Source organism: Nuphar pumila, chromosome 6, assembly GCF_984573655.1.
Source record: "Nuphar pumila chromosome 6, dmNupPumi1.hap1.1, whole genome shotgun sequence".
Taxonomy (NCBI): Eukaryota; Viridiplantae; Streptophyta; class Magnoliopsida; order Nymphaeales; family Nymphaeaceae; genus Nuphar; species Nuphar pumila.
The window spans coordinates 57,538,654-57,562,066 of NC_143254.1; the positions used below are offsets into that span (position 1 = coordinate 57,538,654).

At 38.7% G+C, this 23,413-nt stretch overlaps 1 protein-coding gene and 1 pseudogene across 1 annotated transcript; both read left to right on the forward strand.

Annotated features, from left to right (window-relative positions):
- Positions 1-1,162: 1,162 nt before the first annotated feature.
- On the forward strand, positions 1,163-13,843 carry LOC149834882 (uncharacterized). Its single transcript, XM_090009477.1, is given in 5 exon segments — positions 1,163-1,329; positions 1,331-1,832; positions 1,834-2,463; positions 2,466-2,739; positions 13,737-13,843. Coding segments are annotated over 5 exon segments (1,680 nt in total).
- Positions 13,844-14,223: 380 nt separating this feature from the next.
- LOC149834883 (uncharacterized) overlaps positions 14,224-23,413 on the forward strand; it is a 41,404-nt pseudogene continuing 32,214 nt past the window's right edge.

A 23,413-nucleotide genomic window follows, 5' to 3' on the forward strand; every position in this document is an offset into this window, starting at 1 on the left:
AAACCAATTTTTCCAAATTCTTGAAAACAAATAATGTTTTATCTCATATTTTTAAATAAATAGAACGGGACCCGCCTTTGAACTAACATCACACTCAGATTCTCAGGTATGTTTCTTATTTTCAAGCGGAGTCCACCTGGAGATCGCTCCAATTTGCAAATTCTTCTTTTTAATTTCTTAAATGTATTTATTTATTTTTTATAGTTAGTTGGCCCACACACATGTGGCACCCCAATTGAAAATAAAAGACTTTCAAAAACAAAACAAAAACTTTATTTTCAAAAGGATTTTAAAAGTGGGTTGAGGTGGCATTTCCATAAAAGCCTCTCATTTATTTCCTTTTTATTTATTTGTTTTAATAAAAAAAAAAATTTTTTTTAGAAGGAGGCAACCTTAAATGGCACAACCGAACTTCCAAAAAAAAATAAATAAATAAATAAATTTCATTTTACCTAAAACTTAGGTAAATGAAATGAAAATTTTGAAAAAATCACAAGATGCGCCCTTTTGAAAACGGCATCATTAAGTTTCAATTTGAAAAAAATTTCAAAATATGTAACGAAATTTCAAGGCTGCATTTTCTTCAAGGGGCTGAAGGTCTTTGAAAAAGGGCCAACCATTGAACGAAAGGGGGAAGAGGTTTTGATTTGAGGATTTTTCTCTTTCTTATTGCAGGAAATTCTGGGTTTCTCGGTGTTGAAGGGCTGCAGAACGTGGCTGCCCCCTTTGCCTTCAGCCCAGCCACCAAACACTCCAACGGCTGCTGCTCAGCCCATCTTTAGCCGCACATCCACCTTCAGCAAATCCTCTGCAGCCCATCTTCAGCCGCAGCCCAGCCAAGTCTCCATCTTCTTCAGCCCACACGCTGCAGGGATCTACAAGTTCAGCCTACAAACCATCTGACGCAGAGATCTAGCAGGGGGCTCTCCTGTCTTCAGCTCCACCAGCAGGTGGCTGCCATTTCATCACTAGTTACAGGAGTCCAGCCATTATTGCCTTCAGCACAGCCGATTGATTTCTTCACCTTCAGCCCAACCGCAGGAGACCCAACGTGACCATCCTTCTTCAGCCCAGCCGAGGTCCAGAAGGAAACCTCCCTTGCTCTTAGTTTCTGTTGAACCAAAGGCAACTGGGTAGTCAGAAAATCGGCAAAAGAAGAGGGATGCCTTCAGCAGCCGGAGAAGAGGTGACTGCATCTAGCCGCAACCCGTCTTCTAAATGTGGCTTCTCCAACCTTAGAGGGGTGCAGTGGCGTATAAACTTGGCGGTCCTGCCGTCCGCTTCGTTCCCAATTGAAGATCTTCGTAGGGTGGCTGCCGATTCTCGGAGGAGATAGCATGTGGGACCGTTTTTTTCGAAATGCTGAGCTGGAGAAAATGTTAGATCAGGATTTGTCAAGATTGTATCCAGAGCATGGTGGTTACTTCCAGACACCAGCTTGTCAGGCAATGCTGCGTCGGATATTGCTGCTCTGGTGTCTTAAATACCCAGAAACTGGCTATAGGCAAGAAATGCATGAACTTTTGGCACCCTTATTGTATGTACTTCATGTTGATGTGCAACATCTAGTTCAAGTAAGGAAGCTCCATAAGAACCATTTCAACGACAGTTTTGATGGCATGCCTTTTGCAAAGAGTAGTCTGGAAGAGAATAACAAGGTCTCAAGTGATGATTCTCATCTTTTCACAAACCGGGCACTGCAGAACGCCGATGGTGATTGTCTTTCAGGAAGTTTGGGAAATCTTAGCAGTCTGGATGAGCTAGATCCTGTTGTGAGGGTTGTTATATTAGTAAGCGACACATATGGTGCAGAAGGGGAACTTGGGGTTCTTTTTTTCTGAAAGATTTATGGAACACGATGCTTATTGCATGTTCGATGCTTTAATGAGTGGAGCTGGTGGTGTGATGGCCATGGCAGATTTTTTTTCTTCTTCACCTTCTGTTGGATCTCTGATGGGATTGCCTCCAGTTATTGAAGCATCTTATTCATTGTACCATTTGTTGTCAATTGTTGACTCATCATTGCATTGTCATCTGGTGGAGCTTGGCGTCCAGGCTCAGTACTTTGCGTTGCGTTGGCTGCGTGTGCTATTTGGGCGAGAATTCTTGTTTGAAGACCTCTTGGTCATATGGGATGCTATATTTGAATCACCTAATAGTCCCCATGACTCTAGTGAGGATGATGATCTTCAGTGTGGAATTGCAAGATCTTATCGTGGCACATTTGTTTCAGCAATGGCTGTTTCCATGCTGCTTCTACTGAGATCTTCCTTGTTAGCTACTGAAAATGCCACTTCCTGTCTTCAGAGACTATTGAACTTCCCTCAGAATATAGATGCTAGAAAACTAATTGAGAAGGCAAGATGTTTACAGGTTCTTGCTCTTGACACTAGTATTTCTCTGTCTCCTTCACCTGGTTTCTTGGATAGGAGCAGATCAACCGGAAGAACTCATAGCCTCTCCTCTCCTCTCCTCTTAGAGTCACTGGTTCAATTTCTCCTGGTGCACCAATGGGTCCTGTGCCCGAGAGCTACTGGGAAAAGAAATGGAAAATCTCTGTGTTGCAAAGACCAGATGTTCAAAAGGGCAATGCAAGTGATCAATCTTCAGCTGAAAACAAGGGACTTGGAAAAAACCAGATCAGTTTGGTAAAAGCTGAAGATATATCAGAACTTTCTGCTCCTAAGGGTATTCTTCCCTTTGCATGTTTGCAACAATGTCATGCCTATGCACCTAATGGTATGTTAATTTCTGGGGTATGTCTGTTTTTGGTTGTCTCTGAGTGCATTGTGATTCCATGTAACACAACATTTTAATTCTTCAGCAACCATTCCATTTTCTGCTGTAAGTGTGCAGTCTTGATAATCGGCTATGTTCATGAACGGATATATCCATATCCGTTCATGATCTATATGCCATCTTTTGCACACTTCATTATTCATATATAGGGAAGCTCCATACCCATTTTTGTTGAAATATATCTTGTAATCTGGGAAATACGGCGGTGTAAAATCCCCTACAGAAACTGTATATACCTGTATTTTCTGGTTTTACCCATTATGTGGAATTTTCATTAAACATATATATTTTCTAATTATATGTATATATATATCTATATATATGTATATCTATTGTATATCTACCTATATGTATACGTGTATATGTATATATGTATATATATATGTATATATATATGTATATATATACTTATATATATATATATATGTATATATCCCTTCATGTACACTTGTCATCACATATATTTTCTTTTCTTTTACTTTTTGTGAATATATCTTCATTGTCATATATCATTCATCATAAATTCAAGTATTTTTATATCTATATGTATATCTTTTTTGTATATAGTATATATATACCCATTCCCTTGGTTATCTTGTACTAACTCTCATTTTGCAGGAAAATCTAGAAGATGCTGATTCCTTGGCTCCATTTTAATTTTCTTTTACTTTATGTTATGCAATGTAACAACTCAATGTAAACCTTAGAATAAGATTTACTTTTACTGCTTAGATTAGGTTGCATCTCATATAGTTTGATTTCAGTAATATCCAGATTCTATGATGCATAAATCTCAAATTTTCAAAATTCACCGTGGATGAACACGAATGGCACGTGCACCAACTCTTAGAGAGTTGATGAACTCGGTGGAGTCCATATTTACGGCCCTAGTCGGAATATGGACGAGACCCAGATCCATCATCTCTCTACCAGTCACATTGAGCCTACACTCTTAGGCTATCTTGAAAATGCACCTCATATTTCCAATGTTTTCAAAATATTGTGAATTAACTCAAATAAACCCTGAATATATTCATGGCCACAGTCAGAATATATGAAGGATTTACTTTGGCTTAATCCACATTTTTCCAATAAAATTTTCAGAAATCTTTTCAAAAGTGCATTCATTCATTCAAATCATCTGCATTATTTGTTTTTCTCATGATTTTCTCAAAAGATTTTCATTTCATGGAATCAATTTTCTCAAGAAACTATGATGATATTCGGAGTTGGATTTCCCAAATCAAATGTTTTCCTATGATTTTCCTTAAAAAGTTATTTCCTTAAGATTCTTTTCAAAAGAATTTCTCATTTTCTCAAAAATCCAAGTTGATTTTCAGATATTTTAAAAAACCAGATTCTCAGGATTTCAATTTCCTAAGTTTTGAATTTCCTTCTCCAATGAATCTTTCCTATAAATTTTCCCTCATTTTCCTAAGAAAATTCTCAAAGTTTGAGTTTTCCCGATAGTTATTTTCCGTTTCAAAAAGTTTATCTTTTCTCAAGAATTCCTTCCATTTTCCCGAAATTATCATTTCTTCGTAGTTTTCCAAGTTTTATAACTTTCTCAAAATTTTCCTGAGATTCTTATTTCTTCATAGTTTTCCAAGTCTTTATAAATTTTCTCAAAATTTTCCTGAGATTCTCATTTCTTCATGGTTTTCTAAGTCTTTATAAACTTTCTCAAAATTTTCCTGAGATTACCATTTCTTCATGATTTTTCAAATCTGATAAACTTTCTCAAGATTTTCCTGAGATTCTCACTTCTTCATGATTTTCCAAGTCCTTATAAACTTTCTCAAGATTTTCTCGAGATTCTCACTTCTTCAAGATTTTCTAAGTCTTTATAAACTTTCCCGAGATTTTCAAACCTTGTTCGTCTGAGTTTTTCTGAGAGATTGATTTCCATATTTTACTGAGAAATGCTTTTCAACTCCAAATGTTTTCTAAGCATACATCATAGATTTCCAACCCATATTTTACCAAATCTCATAGCACATGCCTGAATTCTCCGTGCATTTAGGATAGAACACACTTTCGGTAATTTCACTAAGTCAAGCATAATTTTGGTCCTTGGTTCGATTACCCCTGTTAAAGGCGGCAGGAATGGTCGAACCTCGTACCGATAGGTCGAGCCCCATCCCTTAGATTTTCCCGCAATTTTCAAAACGGAGGCGAGTATTTTAAAACAATTTCCAAAATCCGGTCAAGTTTGAATCGCGAAAGCATTTCCCTCTCTCTTTTGCAAGGAAGGGAAGATGGGAAAAATTTTGCGACGATAACAGGTTTGGCGACCGTGATGGGACCTGTCCTTGTCTGACCTAAATTATGCTTGACTTAATTCAATTATCGAAATTATGTTCACAAAATGTCAGCTCTTTTACTTTTTATATCATGCGAACCTAGAAGCCTAGATTCTAACCTAGCTGACATTGACTGCATATAGACTAGGCATGGTTTGGTAGGACCAGATTGAGGAGAAATTTTCATGCTCACATAGACTTAGGTCTAAATACAACTCTCCTCAATTTAGGATCTGAATGCAAACAATGTATGCTTTTTCAAAGATTTTCAAAATTCTATCTCTCTAGGATTTAGAGCCATCTATTTCTTGCATGTGATCATTTTTCAAAACCCCAATTACCTATCATTACCCGGTCTTCACGTTGCTGGGCTCTCTTCCAAAACCCTAGTTCGGGACAGAGCCTTACAACTAGGCCAATTATTTGGGTTAACACCCCCCTACCACGTACCGCGGGCCACAGTCCGAAGTATATCGGTAGAAGCTCAAGGATGTTGGAAAACCTTACCTTAGAACCGAAGTTGAAATTATATGCCACGTACCTCGGATTTCGATTCGAGTATATCGGCATAACTGGATTGGACAAAGATGATATGAACCTAGAGTTAGGATTAAGGTCCTACAACTGTTTTCAAAATGATGCATCTAGAGTCAGCCTTCTAGGGAGTGCTGTATGTGCATAAAAGTTTGTGCAAAATGTGATTGTTCGTATTTTACCTCTATTTTCTTACATTTTTCCAAAAATATTTTCAAATATTCATATTTTCACCTTTTCCTTTATTTTTCTTAAACCCTGGATGATTTTCCCAAATATTCAATTTCTTTCTAAACTCCAGGTGATTTTTCATCCTTCCGTTCCACTGGATCTCAAATTTCCAGCTGCATTTGTATCCTGCCTGCAATTTTTCAAAATCATATGTTTTCTTTCCTTGGATTTCAATCATTTTGTCTATTTGAAAAAATTCTTCACCTTATTTTCCTCGTGCATACCTTGATTATTACGGTGGAAATTGTTAACCCACTTGCCTTCTCCTTATTCTAAATCCGTTTGCGGATTGTTTTCCAAGAGATATCTCTTTCCTTCAAAATGGTGTTTTTCCTCGTGGTTGACGACCTCGCCTAGGTAACAAGGCACATTTTCTGTTGTTATTTCTCTTACAAAGAATGACAACACAATTGTCGTGATTTCAGCGGCGACTCCATCCCTAGTAATGGGATATTATTTCAATTGTCTACCATATCGTCAATAATCATTTTCCTCCCAATCCAAAGTTCCCTCAGAGTCTAATCAAGACTTCATCCTGCAGAGAGCATCCACAACATTTGATGGTTCGAACAAGATCAGGAAAAAGAACAACGACATCTCAGTACTCGTCGGCCTCAGAAGAAGAGATGGGCTCCCCGCGATCCGAGAGGAGTCAACATCAACAACAAGAGGAGGATGGCATAGACCCACAGATGTATGCCATGTTCCAGAAAATGATGACCAAAATGATGAGTGAACAGGCTGGGACTAGTGCAGAGAAGAACCCATTCAGAGAGAAGCTCCATGGACACAAGGATAAGAAGAACTCCAAGAAGCAAATTCAGCCAGAGGAAATTTCAGATGAATCAGAATCAGAGGAAGACACCGATGAAGCATATGAGGTGCCTCCGGCATTTTAGAAACAGGGCCGAAAACAAAGGAGGAGTCGCAAATCAAAAGATCAAGTTGCAGAAGAGCTCTTGCAGACACAGTTCAAAGAAATGGCCAAAGTTGTTAAAGACCTGCAAGCTCGCGACAAGGGCAAGAAAGTCTTCACTAGCGAGGATTTTTATGATGGATTAGAAGGAGACGAAGAACTTGAAAATCTGCCCCGCAAGTTTATCAAGTTCGATGGTTCTGGTGATCCCAAAGCCCATCTCGCCATGTTCTTCGCCGAATGCTCCAAATTCAAGAGAGACAATAGGGCCCTATTTCTCTGTTTTCCTCGTAGCTTAGAAGGCACTGTCGCCAAGTGGTACTCCGAGCATATCAATCCAATCGAGCTGAGAGAATTCGATAAGGTGGTCAACCTATTCATTGAGCGATTTCTGTTCAATACTGAAGCGCTCCCAACATTGAGTCATCTCTGCAATCTAAGGCAGAATGAAAATGAAAAGGCAAGGGACTTCATTCGCAGATGGAGAGAGACCTGCAACAAAATGAGAGATCCTATATCAGAGAGGCATGCTTTATCGCTGATCTTGAACAACTTCTCACAACCTTTGAGAAGTCTTATCTCCACCTCGCCTTCCAAGTCTTTCATAGAGCTTACTGAATGAGCCAAGTGGCTCGAGATGGGGTTGGAGAATGGTGTCTACGATGGTATCAACCTCGTCAAGAACAATCTAGATCCAAAGAAAAATACAAATTTCACCTCCTCCGCCAACATCAACCGCAATGATAACAAAAGTAGTAAGGGCAACTATGCGGATCGAGAGGAAAGACAGAATAGCAAGCTATCTCAGCCCAACTTTCCACAAAAGGAAAAGATAAAGCATGAAGGTTGGAGTAATTATTGTGTGTTCACTCCTCTCAAACAAACACTCGAAGAAGCCCTTGAATTCATGCTGGCTAAGGGATTAGTTAAACTTCCAAAGGCCACAACTCCTCCCACCATCATGGGAAGGTTCAAGAATCAGTTTTGCAAGTTCCATCGGGCAGTGGGGCATGACATTGATCATTGTTTTGTCTTCAAAAATATTGTTCAAGATTGCATTGACAAGAGTCTCCTTGCTGAAGAAGAAAAAGAAGACGAGCTGGCCATCCTAACCAAGCCCTTCCCAGACCATTCAGAAAGTTGACGATGCTAAAGTTTCCTGCTTTCTTTCTTTCATTTTGCCAGTCACCTCATAAGGGCAAGTCTGCCCAGTTTTTGCAACCTTTTGGTCGAGTGCTTATAAATAGGCTGTCTTTTTGTTATCGGTTTTGCTTATCAATAAAATGTCAATTTTCTTCATCAAATACTTCTTTCTTTTGCCCCATTAGGGCACCGGTTTTTGTTTTGAAGAATCTTCTTTGCCCATTCTTTTCAAGACGAGGGGCAATTTATGAGAGAAATGAAATTACCTATGAGGGTTTTCAAAAATCGTGAAATTTTTAAAAATTTTCTACAAACATCTTTGTTATGATCACCCAAAAGGTTAATATTTCGGTCCAATCTTTTTCAAAAATCAACCATCGCGGTGATCTTCTTTTCTTAAATTGGTTTCAAACCATTATCTTTAAAATCAACCCTGGTGTTGATTTTCTTTTCCAAAATTAGTGTTAAACCAATTCATTTTCAAAATCAACCCTCGTGTTGATCTTAACTTCCAAAATTCAATTTTGAATCATTATCTTTAAAAATCAACCCTTGTGTTGATTTTCTTTTCCAAAATTATTGTTAAACCAATTCATTTTCAAAATCAACCCTCATGATGATCTCTCTTCAAAATCAACCCTCGTGTTAATTCCCCTTTCAAATATCAGCTCTCACGCTGATCATTCTTCAAAATCAACTTGCAGTTGATTTCCTTCCCAAAATGATTTCTCACTTTCAAAATAACATTCTCCTTTTATTTTAAAGATCCCATGTGCAAACATTTTCTCACTTCTCATTTTGCTTTTATCATTTCAAAGGGATAACATAATTATGTTTCCTTTCCTCGATTTTTAAGCATCAATAAAATTATTAAATTTGCCAATAGTTTGGTACCATTTTATTTGCGTCTCTTTTCTTTTCACAATATGTCTCTTGTGAGGAACGATCTTGAGAACGTTTCTCAATCAAGAAGCCTGTCACCTTATTCCTCGATTATCCTTCTTTGTATTCAAAATTTTCCTCCCTAGTTACACTGGGGCATTTTTTTTTTGAAAAATCTATCTTTACCTCAAAACATCTTGTATGCAGGCAGGATAAACCAATCTCTCATTTTGCATGTATATGCACCCACTTACATTAGTTTTGCATTCATTTATATTTCATGTGCATTTTGCATATCATTTTGCATTAATTCTGCATCCATTTTCTTCCCCTTCAGGTTAAGGGATAAACCTGAATCATTTCCCATAATTTCCCCAAAATTCTCTAAATTCTAGTCATATCCCCGTTCAGGATAAGGGGTTAATCCTGAAAATCAGACCACATATATCTAAATATGATGGTCTTTTTCATTGCAAGTCAAATAATCCAGTCCTCGAACTGGCCATTCTCAAAACTTTCAATCCTAGCTCTCGCACTATCGATTTTCAAAAATTCAATCTTCTGATTAAAGATTTTCCTTTGAGATTCGAGCCTTGACTCGAACTTACCTGCTTTCCTTCGAAGATTTGAGTTTTAACTCAAGTTTTCTTTCCTTCAAAATCTGAACTTCACAGTTTTCCTTTGAGATTCGAGCCCCGACTCGAACTTTCCAACTTTCCTTTGAATATTTGAGTTTCGACTAAAAAATCTGAATTGACCTAGTTTTTCCTTTTAAGATTTGGGTTTCAACCCAAACTTTATCTCCTTAGAAACCAAACTTCCTAGCTTTCCTTCGAAGGCTCAAGTTTTGACTCGAATCTTCCAGCTTTCCTTGTAAAGCCTGAGTCCTGATTCAGATGGTCTTTCAAAACCAACTTTTGATTTAGGCTTATCTTCAAAATCCAGCATTATGCCAAGACTTACCTTCAAAATTCCAACTTCGTATTGGATTTACCTTCGAAATTGAGTACCATCGTCAGGGATGTGTCAACTCGGATGCCAAGCGATCTCTTTTACTAAGGATTTCAAGAACACTTTGTCAATTTGTCAATCAATTACCTGTTGACTTCAGAATTTTATTGCACAAAATTTTACCTCAGTTTACCTTCAGTATCACTTCCAAAAAGGCAAAGCTTTTGTGAAGAAGGATTCAAAATCCAAATTCTTTCTATTGGCCAACCAAAAGGATGAAGGATAAATCCTCGATATGGTCAGAAAAGAAGATTCAATGTTTTGCAAAGCCATAGATGATTGATATTGATCGCAGTCAATGGCACATTTTAAAGACCATTCTTGTGAAAATGAGGCAGTGGAAATATCCTGAGCGCTAGAAAAAGAGAGAATTCATCCAAGCCCTGTCTCCTTAAAATCACCTAAGCTGCAATTAAATATCCGCAAAAGGGATCTCTCACTTGTCGTCAAGATGAAGGCAAATTAAGCGAGTAGACCCCGGGGGCCAAAGAAGATTTGAAACATCTCCAAGATGACGGAGTTTGTGACGGATCCTTCCAGGGAAAGTCCAAAGCACTGTCGAGATGAAGGCAGATGTGATGAACCTCCCGACAATCCCTAAAAGATATTTAATTTCAGCTATTATCCAAAGATCTCTAAACCCAAGAGCCAATATCGTCAAAGAAGGATCAAAACATCTCCAAGTTGAAGGAGTTTGTGACGTACCCTTCCCAAAAGAGAGCAATAGAGGAAAAAGAAAGAGAGAAAAAGCCAAAACATCTCCAAAATGAAGAAGAATGTAGCAAAAAAACCCAAGAGAGCCAAAAGAGCGCAGAAAGATTATCATGAGAGAAGCTCCCAGGATATCAAACTGCCACATTTATCAAAAATCTCCTTTAAATTTGTGAAATTCTATTATCAATATCCTTTCATAGATTGCTTTCATGATATCAAATTCTCTTTTCTGTTCATATCAAGGAAATTGATAACTTCTTTGAAGAAGGTCAATCGCAAGCAATTTGGATTCCAAATCTTGATTCTATGAAGTCAATCCTGTTTGGAGGTAATACTTCATGTAGAAAAGAAGGAATATTTTCACAATCATTTTCAATTACTTTGAATCAGCAAAATTTTCAACATTTTGACAATATTTTCTAGCTATCCTGACGTTAAGTGAGAGCTTGATGTCCATATTGATGTATCTTGACCCCTTTGAGAGATTTTCCTTTATCATCTTTCACATTGTTGAAAGATTAGCTTTATCTCCGAAGGGATTGCCTTTACCATCTTTCGCGTTGTCGAAATACTCGCCTTGTTCCTTTGGATTACCTTTATCATCTTTCGCATTGTCGAAAGAATCGCCTTGTTCCTTTGGATTACCTTTATCATCTTTCGCATTGTCGAAAGAATTGCCTTGTTCCTTTGGATTGCCTTTTGTCATCTTTCGCATTGTCGAAAGAATTGCCTTGTTCCTTTGGATTGCCTTTATCATCTTTCGTGTTGTCGAAAGAATTGCCTTTCTCCTTTGGATTACCTTTGTCATCTTTCGCGTTGTCGAAAGAATCGCCTTGTTCCTTTGGATTGCCTTTATCATCTTTCGCGTTGTCGAAAGAATCGCCTTGTTCCTTTGGATCGCCTTTGTCATCTTTCGCGTTGTCGAAAGAATCGCCTTTCTCCTTTGGATTGCCTTTTTTCGCGTTGTCGAAAGAATCACCTTGTTCCTTTGGATTGCCTTTGTCATCTTTCGCGTTGTCGAAAGAATCGCCTTTCTCCTTTGGATTGCCTTTTGTCATCTTTCGCGTTGTCGAAAGAATCACCTTGTTCCTTTGGATTGCCTTTTGTCATCTTTCGCGTTATCGAAAGAATCGCCTTGTTCCTTTGGATCGCCAGCTTTCATCTTTCGCATTGCCGAAAGAGTTGCCTTATTCTTCGTTGGAAAAATTGCCTTATTCATCTTTTGCGTTGTCAAAAGAGTTGCCTTACTCTTCTCTGAAAGAGTTTGCCTTGTCTGTCTTTCGCGTTGCCGAAAGAGTTACCTTATTCTCGTCAAAAGATTGCCATATCCATCTTTCGCGTCGTCGAAAGAGTCGTCTTACTCCTTACCTTATTCATATTTCACAATGATGAAAAATTCACCAGATCGTCTTGATCATTTTCAAAATTGCCTCTTACAATTCCATTTTCATCGCTTCGTTCATCTTCAAGAAATGTTGTCTTATTCACCTTCCAAATATTTCATTTTCCGCCCAATCAGGATAAGGGTACAAACCTGAGCCTCATTCAAGTAGGTATTCCATTTTCTCGCCCAATCAGGTCAAGGGTTAAAACCTGAGCTTCGTTCCATACAGAGCATTTCCTGTCCCATCCAGGTTAAGGGCATAAACCTGAACTTCGCTCTCACAGAGTGAGTCTTTCCTCTTTATTTTTCCATTTCATATCCACCATCTTCCTCGGGCTAATTTCCTCATACCCAGTTAGATCCTTCTAACTAGGGCATTTATATATATATATATATATATATATATATATATATATATATATATATATATATATATATATATATATATATATATATATATATATATATATATATATATATATATATATATATATATATAGCCCAAATTTGGAGTGTTTTTCTTTGCCACTAAGCTCAACCATAAGCCGGCTTAGTAGCAAAGAGGGGCATCTGTAAACACCCCAAATTTTCACTCACCTTCTTGACATCGCCCTCAATCGGCACATTTCAGTTCTCCGGAATCAATGAAGGGCAAAATGGTCAATTTCTGAGTTTAGATCTTGCAGAAAGTCTAAAATTTCATTCTTGAGCCTCAAAATTTCTATATTTAGATTCAGAGACATCTTCAAATTGCAAAATTTCAAAATCCTTTTTTTGGACAAAAAGCTAAAATTTCGAAGTCCGAGCTCAGAGTGACATTTCATAGAACATGTCTTTGCATAGCATTGCATCATTTCACTGCACAACATGTCATTTTGAGATCCAGAACTCTTGATTTTCAAAATTGTCAATACAGATTTGATTTTTAAACTTTTCAAATTGATTTTTAAAACCCTGGGTATTAAAAATTACCAAATTTTCCCATTTTACCCCAGAACTGTGAATTACAAAATTTTTTTCTCAAGAAAAACAATCTGGATATTTGGATATTGATTTTAAAGATTTTAACTCAAAACTTTTTGCAAAAAAGATTTTAAATCTCTTTACAATTTTTTTTTACATTTTACTTTATCCATATTTTGCTCTGAAAAACCATTTTTTCCAAATTCTTGAAAACAAATAATGTTTTATCTCATATTTTTAAATAAATAGAACGGGACCCGCCTTTGAACTAACATCACACTCAGATTCTCAGGTATGTTTCTTATTTTCAAGCGGAGTCCACCCGGAGATCGCTCCAATTTGCAAATTCTTCTTTTTAATTTCTTAAATGTATTTATTTATTTTTTATAGTTAGTGGGCCCACACACATGTGGCACCCCAATTGAAAATAAAAGACTTTCAAAAACAAAATAAAAACTTTATTTTCAAAAGGATTTTAAAAGTGGGTTGAGGTGGCATTTCCATAAAAGCCTCTCATTTATTTCCTTTTTATTTATTTGTTTTAATAAAAAAAAAAAATTTAGAAGGAGGCAGCCTTAAATGGCACAACCAAACTTCCAAAAATAAATAAATAAATAAATAAATAAATTTTACCTAAAACTTAGGTAAATGAAATGAAAATTTTGAAAAAATCACAAGATGCGCCCTTTTGAAAACGGCAGCATTAAGTTTCAATTTGAAAAATTTTTCAAAATGTGTAACGGAAGTTCAAGGCTGCATTTTCTTCAAGGGGCTGAAGGTCTTTGAAAAAGGGCCAACCATTGAACGAAAGGGGGATGAGGTTTTCATTTGAGGATTTTTCTCTTTCTTATTGCAGGAAATTCTGGGTTTCTCGGTGTTGAAGGGCTGCAGAACGTGGCTGCCCCCTTTGCCTTCAGCCCAGCCACCAAACACTCCAACGGCTTCTGCTCAGCCCATCTTTAGCCGCACGTCCACCTTCAGCAAATCCTCTGCAGCCCATCTTCAGCCGCAGCCCAGCCAAGTCTCCATCTTCTTCAGCCCACACGCTGCAGGGATCTACAAGTTCAGCCTACAAACCATCTGACGCAGAGATCCAGCAGGGGGCTCTCCTGTCTTCAGCTCCACCAGCAGGTGGCTGCCATTTCATCACTAGTTACAGGAGTCCAGCCATTATTGCCTTCAGCACAGCCGATTGATTTCTTCACCTTCAGCCCAACCGCAGGAGACCCAACGTGACCATCCTTCTTCAGCCCAGCCGAGGTCCAGAAGGAAACCTCCCTTGCTCTTAGTTTCTGTTGAACCAAAGGCAACTAGGTAGTCAGAAAATCGGCAAAAGAAGAGGGATGCCTTCAGCAGCCAGAGAAGAGGTGACTTCCTCTAGCCGCAGTTCCGCTGATGGGTCGTCTTCTAAATGTGGCTTCTCCAACCTTAGAGGGGTGCAGTGGCGTATAAACTTGGGGGTCCTGCCGTCCGCTTCGTTCCCAATTGAAGATCTTCGTAGGGTGGCTACCGATTCTCGGAGGAGATAGCATGTGGGGCCGTTTTTTTTGAAATGCTGAGCTGGAGAAAATGTTAGATCAGGATTTGTCAAGATTGTATCCAGAGCATGGTGGTTACTTTCAGACACCAGCTTGTCAGGCAATGCTGCGTCGGATATTGCTGCTCTGGTGTCTTAAATACCCAGAAACTGGCTATAGGCAAGAAATGCATGAACTTTTGGCACCCTTATTGTATGTACTTCATGTTGATGTGCAACATCTAGTTCAAGTAAGGAAGCTCCATAAGAACCATTTCAACGACAGTTTTGATGGCATGCCTTTTGCAGAGAGTAGTCTGGAAGAGAATAACAAGGTCTCAAGTGATGATTCTCATCTTTTCACAAACCGGGCACTGCAGAACGCCGATGGTGATTGTCTTTCAGGAAGTTTGGGAAATCTTAGCAGTCTGGATGAGCTAGATCCTGTTGTGAGGGTTGTTATATTAGTAAGCGACACATATGGTGCAGAAGGGGAACTTGGGGTTCTTTTTTTCTGAAAGATTTATGGAACACGATGCTTATTGCATGTTCGATGCTTTAATGAGTGGAGCTGGTGGTGTGATGGCCATGGCAGATTTTTTTTCTTCTTCACCTTCTGTTGGATCTCTGATGGGATTGCCTCCAGTTATTGAAGCATCTTATTCATTGTACCATTTGTTGTCAATTGTTGACTCATCATTGCATTGTCATCTGGTGGAGCTTGGCGTCCAGGCTCAGTACTTTGCGTTGCGTTGGCTGCGTGTGCTATTTGGGCGAGAATTCTTGTTTGAAGACCTCTTGGTCATATGGGATGCTATATTTGAATCACCTAATAGTCCCCGTGACTCTAGTGAGGATGATGATCTTCAGTGTGGAATTGCAAGATCTTATCGTGGCACATTTGTTTCAGCAATGGCTGTTTCCATGCTGCTTCTACTGAGATCTTCCTTGTTAGCTACTGAAAATGCCACTTCCTGTCTTCAGAGACTATTGAACTTCCCTCAGAATATAGATGCTAGAAAACTAATTGAGAAGGCAAGATGTTTACAGGTTCTTGCTCTTGACACTAGTATTTCTCTGTCTCCTTCACCTAGTTTCTTTGATATGAGCAGATCAACCGGAAGAACTCATAGCCTCTCCTCTCCTCTTAGAGTCACTGGTTCAATTTCTCCTGGTGCACCAATGGGTCCTGTGCCCGAGAGCTACTGGGAAAAGAAATGGAAAATCTTTGTGTTGCAAAGACCAGATGTTCAAAAGGGCAATGCAAGTGATCAATCTTCAGCTGAAAACAAGGGACTTGGAAAAAACCAGATCAGTTTGGTAAATGCTGAAGATATATCAGAACTTTCTGCTCCTAAGGGTATTCTTCCCTTTGCATGTTTGCAACAATGTCATGCCTATGCACCTAATCGTATGTTAATTTCTGGGGTATGTCTGTTTTTGGTTGTCTCTGAGTGCATTGTGATTCCATGTAACACAACATTTTAATTCTTCAGCAACCATTCCATTTTCTGCTCAGTCTTGATAATCGGCTATGTTCATGAACGGATATATCCATATCCGTTCATGATCTATATGCCATCTTTTGCACACTTCATTATTGATATATAGGGAAGCTCCATACCCATTTTTGTTGAAATATATCTTGTAATCTGGGAAATACGGCTGTGTAAAATTCCCTACAGAAACTGTATATACCTGTATTTTCTGGTTTTACCCATTATGTGGAATTTCCATTAAACATATATATTTTCTCATTATATGTATATATATATCTATATATATGTATATCTATTGTATATCTACCTATATGTATACATGTATATGTATATATGTATATATATATGTATATATATACTTCTATATATATATATATGTATATATCCCTTCATGTACACTTGTCATCACATATATTTTCTTTTCTTTTACTTTTTTGAATATATCTTCATTGTCATATATCATTCATCATAAATTCAAGTATTTTTATATCTATATGTATATCTTTGTTGTATATAGTATATATATACCCATTCCCTTGGTTATCTTGTACTAACTCTCATTTTGCAGGAAAATCTAGAAGATGCTGATTCCTTGGCTCCATTTTAATTTTCTTTTACTTTATGTTATGCAATGTAACAACTCAATGTAAACCTTGGAATAAGATTTACTTTTACTCCTTAGATTAGGTCGCATCTCATATAGTTTGATTTCAGTAATATCCTGATTCTATGATGCATAAATCTCAAATTTTCAAAATTCACCGTGGATGAACACGAATGGCACGTGCACCAACTCTTAGAGAGTTGATGAACTCGATGGAGTCCATATTTATGGCCCTAGTCGGAATATGGACGAGACCCATATCCATCATCTCTCTACCAGTCACATTGAGCCTACACTCTTAGGCTATCTTGAAAATGCACCTCATATTTCCAATGTTTTCAAAATATTGTGAATTAACTCAAATAAACCCTGAATATATTCATGGCCACAGTCAGAATATATGAAGGATTTACTTTGGCTTAATCCACATTTTTCCAATAAAATTTTCAGAAATCTTTTCAAAAGTGCATTCATTCATTCAAATCATCTGCATTATTTGTTTTTCTCATGATTTTCTCAAAAGATTTTCATTTCATGGAATCGATTTTCTCAAGAAACTATGATGATATTCGGAGTTGGATTTCCCAAATCAAATGTTTTTGTGTGATTTTCCTTAAAAAGTTATTTCCTTAAGATTCTTTTCAAAGGAATTTCTCATTTTCTCAAAAATCCAAGTTGATTTTCAGATATTTTAAAAAACCAGATTCTCAGGATTTCAATTTCCTAAGTTTTGAATTTCCTTCTCCAATGAATCTTTCCTATAAATTTTCCCTCATTTTCCTAAGAAAATTCTCAAAGTCTGAGTTTTCCCGATAGGTATTTTTCGTTTCAAAAAGTTCATCTTTTCTCAAGAATTCCTTCCATTTTATCGAAATTATCATTTCTTCGTAGTTTTCCAAGTTTTATAACTTTCTCAAAATTTTCCTGAGATTCTTATTTCTTCATAGTTTTCCAAGTCTTTATAAATTTTCTCAAAATTTTCCTGAGATTCTCATTTCTTCATGGTTTTCTAAGTCTTTATAAACTTTCTCAAAATTTTCCTGAGATTACCATTTCTTCATGATTTTTCAAATCTGATAAACTTTCTCAAGATTTTCTTGAGATTCTCACTTCTTCATGATTTTCCAAGTCCTTATAAACTTTCTCAAGATTTTCTCGAGATTCTCACTTCTTCAAGATTTTCTAAGTGTTTATAAACTTTCCCGAGATTTTCAAACCTTCTTCGTCTGAGTTTTTCTGAGAGATTGATTTCCATATTTTCCTGAGAAATGCTTTTCAATTCCAAATGTTTTCTAACCATACATCATAGATTCCAAACCATATTTTACCAAATCTCATAGCACATGCTTGAATTCTCCGTGCATTTAGGATAGAACACACTTTCGGTAATTTCACTAAGTCAAGCATAATTTTGGTCCTTGGTTCGATTACCCCTGTTAAAGGCGGCAGGAACGGTCGAACCTCGTACCGACAGGTCGAGCCCCATCCCATAGATTTTCCCGCAATTTTCAAAACGGAGGCGAGTATTTCAAAACAATTTCCAAAATCCGGTCAAGTTTGAATCGCGAAAGCATTTCCCTCTCTTTTTCGCAAGGAAGGGAAGACGGGAAAAATTTTGTGACGATAACAAGATGCCAGCAGGTAGTGTCTTAGCTTCTGACACATCCATACCAAAGCTAGGCAGGTCTTCTCTATTTGCGAGTATCTCTTTTCATAATCTATGAAAGTCTTACTCACATAATAAATGGCGTGCTCTATCAAGCTGCTTTCTTTGTACTGCGCCAAGAATCCGCCGCATGCAACTTGATTGACTGAGATATATAACAAAAGAGGTTTTCCCAATTCTGGTGGCTTCAAGATAGGAGGATTGAGAAGATACTTTTTTATTCGATCGAACGATTGCTGACATTCTGGTCCCCATTCGAACTTTACTCCTTTTCTGAGTAAGTGGTTGAAAGGTTCACATCTCATCGCCAAGTTGGAAATAAATCGCCGAATTGATTGCATGCGTCCCTGGAGGCTACGCAACTCTTTGAGATTTTTCAGGGGTAGCATATCAATGATAGCCTTGGCTTTGGCCGGGTCAACTTCAATTCCCTTTTTGCTGACCAGAAAACCCAACAGTTTGCCTGCTTCGACTCCAAAGACACATTTTTGCGGGTTAAGCCTTAACTTGTAAAGAATGAGTCTCTTAAAGACTTGATCAAGCGCTTCGAGGTGATCTTCTCCCTCTTTAGATTTCATGAGGATATCATCAACATATGCATCCATGATTTTGCGCATCTGATCGTGAAAGATAACGGCCATTGCCCGTTGATATGTTGCTCCAGCATTCTTGAGCCCAAAAGGCATAACTGTATAACAGAAAGTACCCCAAGGCGTAGTGAAGGAAGTTTTTGACTGATCGCGGGCGGCCAACTTAATCTGGTTGTAGCCGGAATATCCATCCATGAAGGAGAACATGGCATGTCCTGCTGTGCTGTCAATCAGAAGATCAATGCTTGGCAGTGGATAGTCATCCTTCGGAGTTGCCTTGTTGAGGTCTCTGAAGTCTATGCAAATCCTGACTTTGCCACTCTTCTTTGGGACAATGACGATATTAGCTAACCAATCTGGGTAGTCAATAGGTCGGATAAATCCTGCTTTGAGCAGATCTTCAAGTCCTTCTTTGACTTGTTGCTCTATTCTAGGATCCATTTTTCTCAGCTTTTGCTTAACTGGCTTTACATCTGGCTTCAAAACGAGTCGGTGTTCGACCAATTTGGGATCTAAGTCCGACATATCTTCATATGTCCATGCGAACACTTCTTCATGTTGCTTGAGAAAATTTGTAAGTCTTTCTTTCTCTTCCGAACTTAGACTGGTACCGCTCTTGAGAATCTTGGGATCTTCCTCTGAGCCGATATTGACATCTTCAGTAGGATCTTGTACTAGAGCAGATGGTTCATCTTGCTTCTGAACTGAGGCGAACTCTGGTAATTCCTGAAGAGACGGATCAAATTCTGCATAATCATCTAACTGCTTTGGAAGCTTGCTATCTCCTGTGCTTGCTTTGACTCGGTGAATTGCTGCCGATTTCTGGAAAGCCTTTGGATTGATAACGAGTTTCTTGATTGTTCGGGAAGGCATTTCTGAAATTTTGGATAAGAAATTGGATTTAGGGAAATCATTCATCATACAACAAACAATCATTTAAAAAGATATATGCATAAAATGACATTGAGTTATAAAATGAGAATGTAGAGACAAAAGAGGCAGATGGCATCCAGATAGACAAAGAAACTTGACATTTTATTGATTTGACTTTGATAAAAGATATTGAGACATTTATTTTGAAAGGAATAGAAAGGAAATGCAACAACGATTCTCAATGTGCCCCTTTAACAAAAACAGTCTTCTTTGGTGAGCTCCCGCCGGAAAACCCTAATCCTGCCCTGTGGGGACGATGCTTTTGGATCATTGGCTCGACACGACCATCTTCATTTTTGCCCAGTCCTTTAAAGGGTTGGTAACCATGCTTCAGAAGTAAATCAAATCCCTTTCTTGCTTTCATGAATTGTGGGAACAATGGATGATCTTTGACAGTGTCGTAGCTCACACGACCTCCAATCTTGAAGAACTTGGGACCTCTCCATCGGGTCATGGCTACAGTATGCAGGGATAATTCTGATGTTGCCTGGAGTATCTCCTGACTTTCTCTGAAACTGATCTCTTCATTCTCTCTGATGCTAGGAATATCTGTAGTGAATGATGGTCGATGAATCATAGGCTGTGGGAGTCTTTCTTCTGGGTCCTCTCCCAGCACTGTTGTAATCATTCCACCTTTGGACCATTTTACGCATTGATGCAAGGTGAAAGGTACTGCATTTTCATTATGAATCCATGTCCTTCCGAGCAGTAAATTGTAGGTGGGTGGCACATTGACCACATGAAAAAGCACTAAATGTACCGAATAATTAATGAATACTTTCAGGAATATCTTGCCTTTTTCCGTCTGACCATGGTTGTCAAACCCATAGATGGTGATAGGATCTGGAATGTATTCTTCTTCCTTAATGCCTAGTGCCTTTGCGGTCATTTCGGGACATATATTGAGGTTGCTGCCTCCATCAACTAGTACATGGGGTACTGTCATTCCCCTTACCCGAACGACGATGTAAAGAACATTATTGTGAAAGGAATGAGGCTTTGGAAGGTCCTCATCCGAGAAAGTGATTGGCGCATTGGTCATGGCCGAATTCACTATTTGTGCCATGTCTTCAGGAGTGGTACTGGGTTTAACTTTGATCTTTCTGAGCAGATCATCCAGTACTTGCTGATGCTTGCAGGAACTCTTGGCCAAGTCAAGAATGGAAACATTGGACAGAGCGGTCAGAGGCTTCTGACTTGAATTCTCCGGCTTGGGCTTGATGATTTGATTGAGAAAATCAGGAAGTCCCTTTGACTTGGGGGCTAACTTTACAGGTGCTTCAGAAACTTTCATCTTGCCCAATGCTGAGATTAGATCCATCTTTTTAGAAGCTGGAGCTGCTTGTCAAAGTACTGATACCTGATGTTGAACTTGTAGATCTTGTGCAGAACACGGCTTGATGTGTTCGTGAGGCAGGAATGGTTGTGCAGACACTACTGCTGTGGTGTGTGAAGGAAAAGGCTGCTTAAGAATGTCAATTTTTTTTTTTTCTTCTCCTTCTACCAATAAATTCTTGTCAATAAGATCCTGCACAATATTCTTGAGAACGAAACAGTTCTCAGTGCTGTGTCCCACTGTTCTGTGGAACTTGCAGAATTGATCCTTCCATTTCCCCATAGGCACAGAGGGATCGGCCAGTCTTGGCAACTTGACCATTTCCTTCGACAACATATACTCGAGCACATCTTCGAGTGATTGGTCGAGAGGAGTGAATTTTCGATCATAACTCCATCCTTCATGTTTAACCTTTTCACGCAATTTCGGCCCTTGGTCTTGCTGAGAAGGCTTGCTGAATTGAGGAGCAGGCTTCATTTTCTGATCTTCTTTATTGTTGGAATTGCTTGCACCGTAGCAGTAATCTTTCTTCTGCCCTTTGTACTGATTTCGGCTATTGTTGTTGTTGTTGTTGTTGGCAGAGAAGGTGAAGTGAGCTTTCTTCTTCTGCTCACCTTGGGAGTTATTTTTGGAAAAAGTGAAGCCTTCATAGACTTCATTCTCTACGCTTAGCTCGAGCCATTCTGCTCGTTCAGTTAATTCAATGAAGGTCCTGGATGGTGCAGTAGAGATTAATCCTCTTAATGGTTTAGAAAAATTGTTAAGGATTAATGACAAAGCGTGCCTTTCAGATATGGGATCTCTCATTTTGTTGCAGGCTGACCTCCATCTGTGAATGAAATCTCGTGCTTTTTCATTCTCATTCTGCCTCAGACTGCAGAGATGACTTAATGTTGGGAGCGCTTCTGTGTTGAACAAGAAGCGTTCAATAAATAAATTCACCACTTTATCGAACTCCTTGAGCTCGATGGGATTAATATGCTCAGCATACCATTTAGCTGCAACTCCTTCCAAGCTGCGAGGGAAACACAAGAATAGTGCTCTGTTATCTCTCTTGAATCTTGAGCACTCTGCGAAGAAAGTGGCGAGATGGGCTTTTGGATCGCCAGAACCATCGAACTTGATGAATTTTTGGGGAAGGTTTTCAAGATCGTCATCCCCTTCGAGGCCGTCATAGAAGTCCTCACTGGTGAAGACTTTCTTGCCCTTGTCGCGGGCTTGGAGATCCTTAACAACTCGGGCCATTTCCCTGAATTGTGACTGCAAAGGTTCCTGATTCTTTGATTTGCGGCTCTTCCTTTGTTCTCGACCACGTTTCTGAAATGCCGGTGGCACCTCATATTCTTCCTCAGTGTCTTCAGTTGATTCGGATTCATCTGAGATTTCTTCTGGCTGAACCTGCTTCTTGGAAGTTTTCTTGCTTTTATGCCCGTGGAACTTTTCTCTGAATTGATTTTTTTCTGCACTAGTCCCAGTTTGTTCACTCATCATTTTATTCATCATTTTCCGGAACATGGCATACATTTGCGGATCTATGCCATCATCCTCTTGCTGTTGATCTTGATTCACGGGATGATCCATTTCTCCTTCTGAGGCAGAGAAGTGCTGAGGTGATGTGGTTCTTTTTCCTGACCTTGTTCGAACCATCAAAATACTGCGGATGCTCTAATGTAGCTGTGGATTCTCTCTCTGCAGGGCAAAGACCTGATTAGATTATGAAGGAATTGGCTTTTGGAAAAAATATTTATTGAAAATATGGTAGACAATTTGAAGAAGATATCCCATTACTAGGGACTGAGTTGTCACGAGAATCACGACAATTGTGTTGTCATTCTTTTAGCATGAGAAACAAACAACAAAAATGTGCCTTGTTACCTAGGCGAGGTCGTCAAACCACAATAGAAAAAGAAAGAATTTTATTGAAATGAGAAAACATGATTTTATTGATCTTGACAAAGAGGTGGAGGACAAACAATTTGCCACCATTCACGATAATCAGCAGACACTCTAGGACCAGGAAAGATTTTAAGAGAGACAAAGGAATCCCAGCCGTAGCGGGCAGAATGATATGCCCCGGACCATTGTGTGGAAGTGAGATCAAACTCTGCCATAACTCCTGATAACAATCGGGCTTCGACGTACTGCTGTCTCTGGGAGAACTGTCGAACACATCTCTCTGGTTGGTAGTAAGTGCAGAAGAATGGTCCCAGTAACTTGAACCGCTTGCCATAAGCGTATGTATATCTGGGAGGGGATAATTGCCTATCAAAATAGTCCCAGACTACGTCATCTTCTTGAATGTTGTTGATCATAGACCGGTACTGTACCACTAGAAGAAGTTCTTGACCATTGTATCTGAAAGAGCTTGCTCGGGTTGGAACATGTTGGA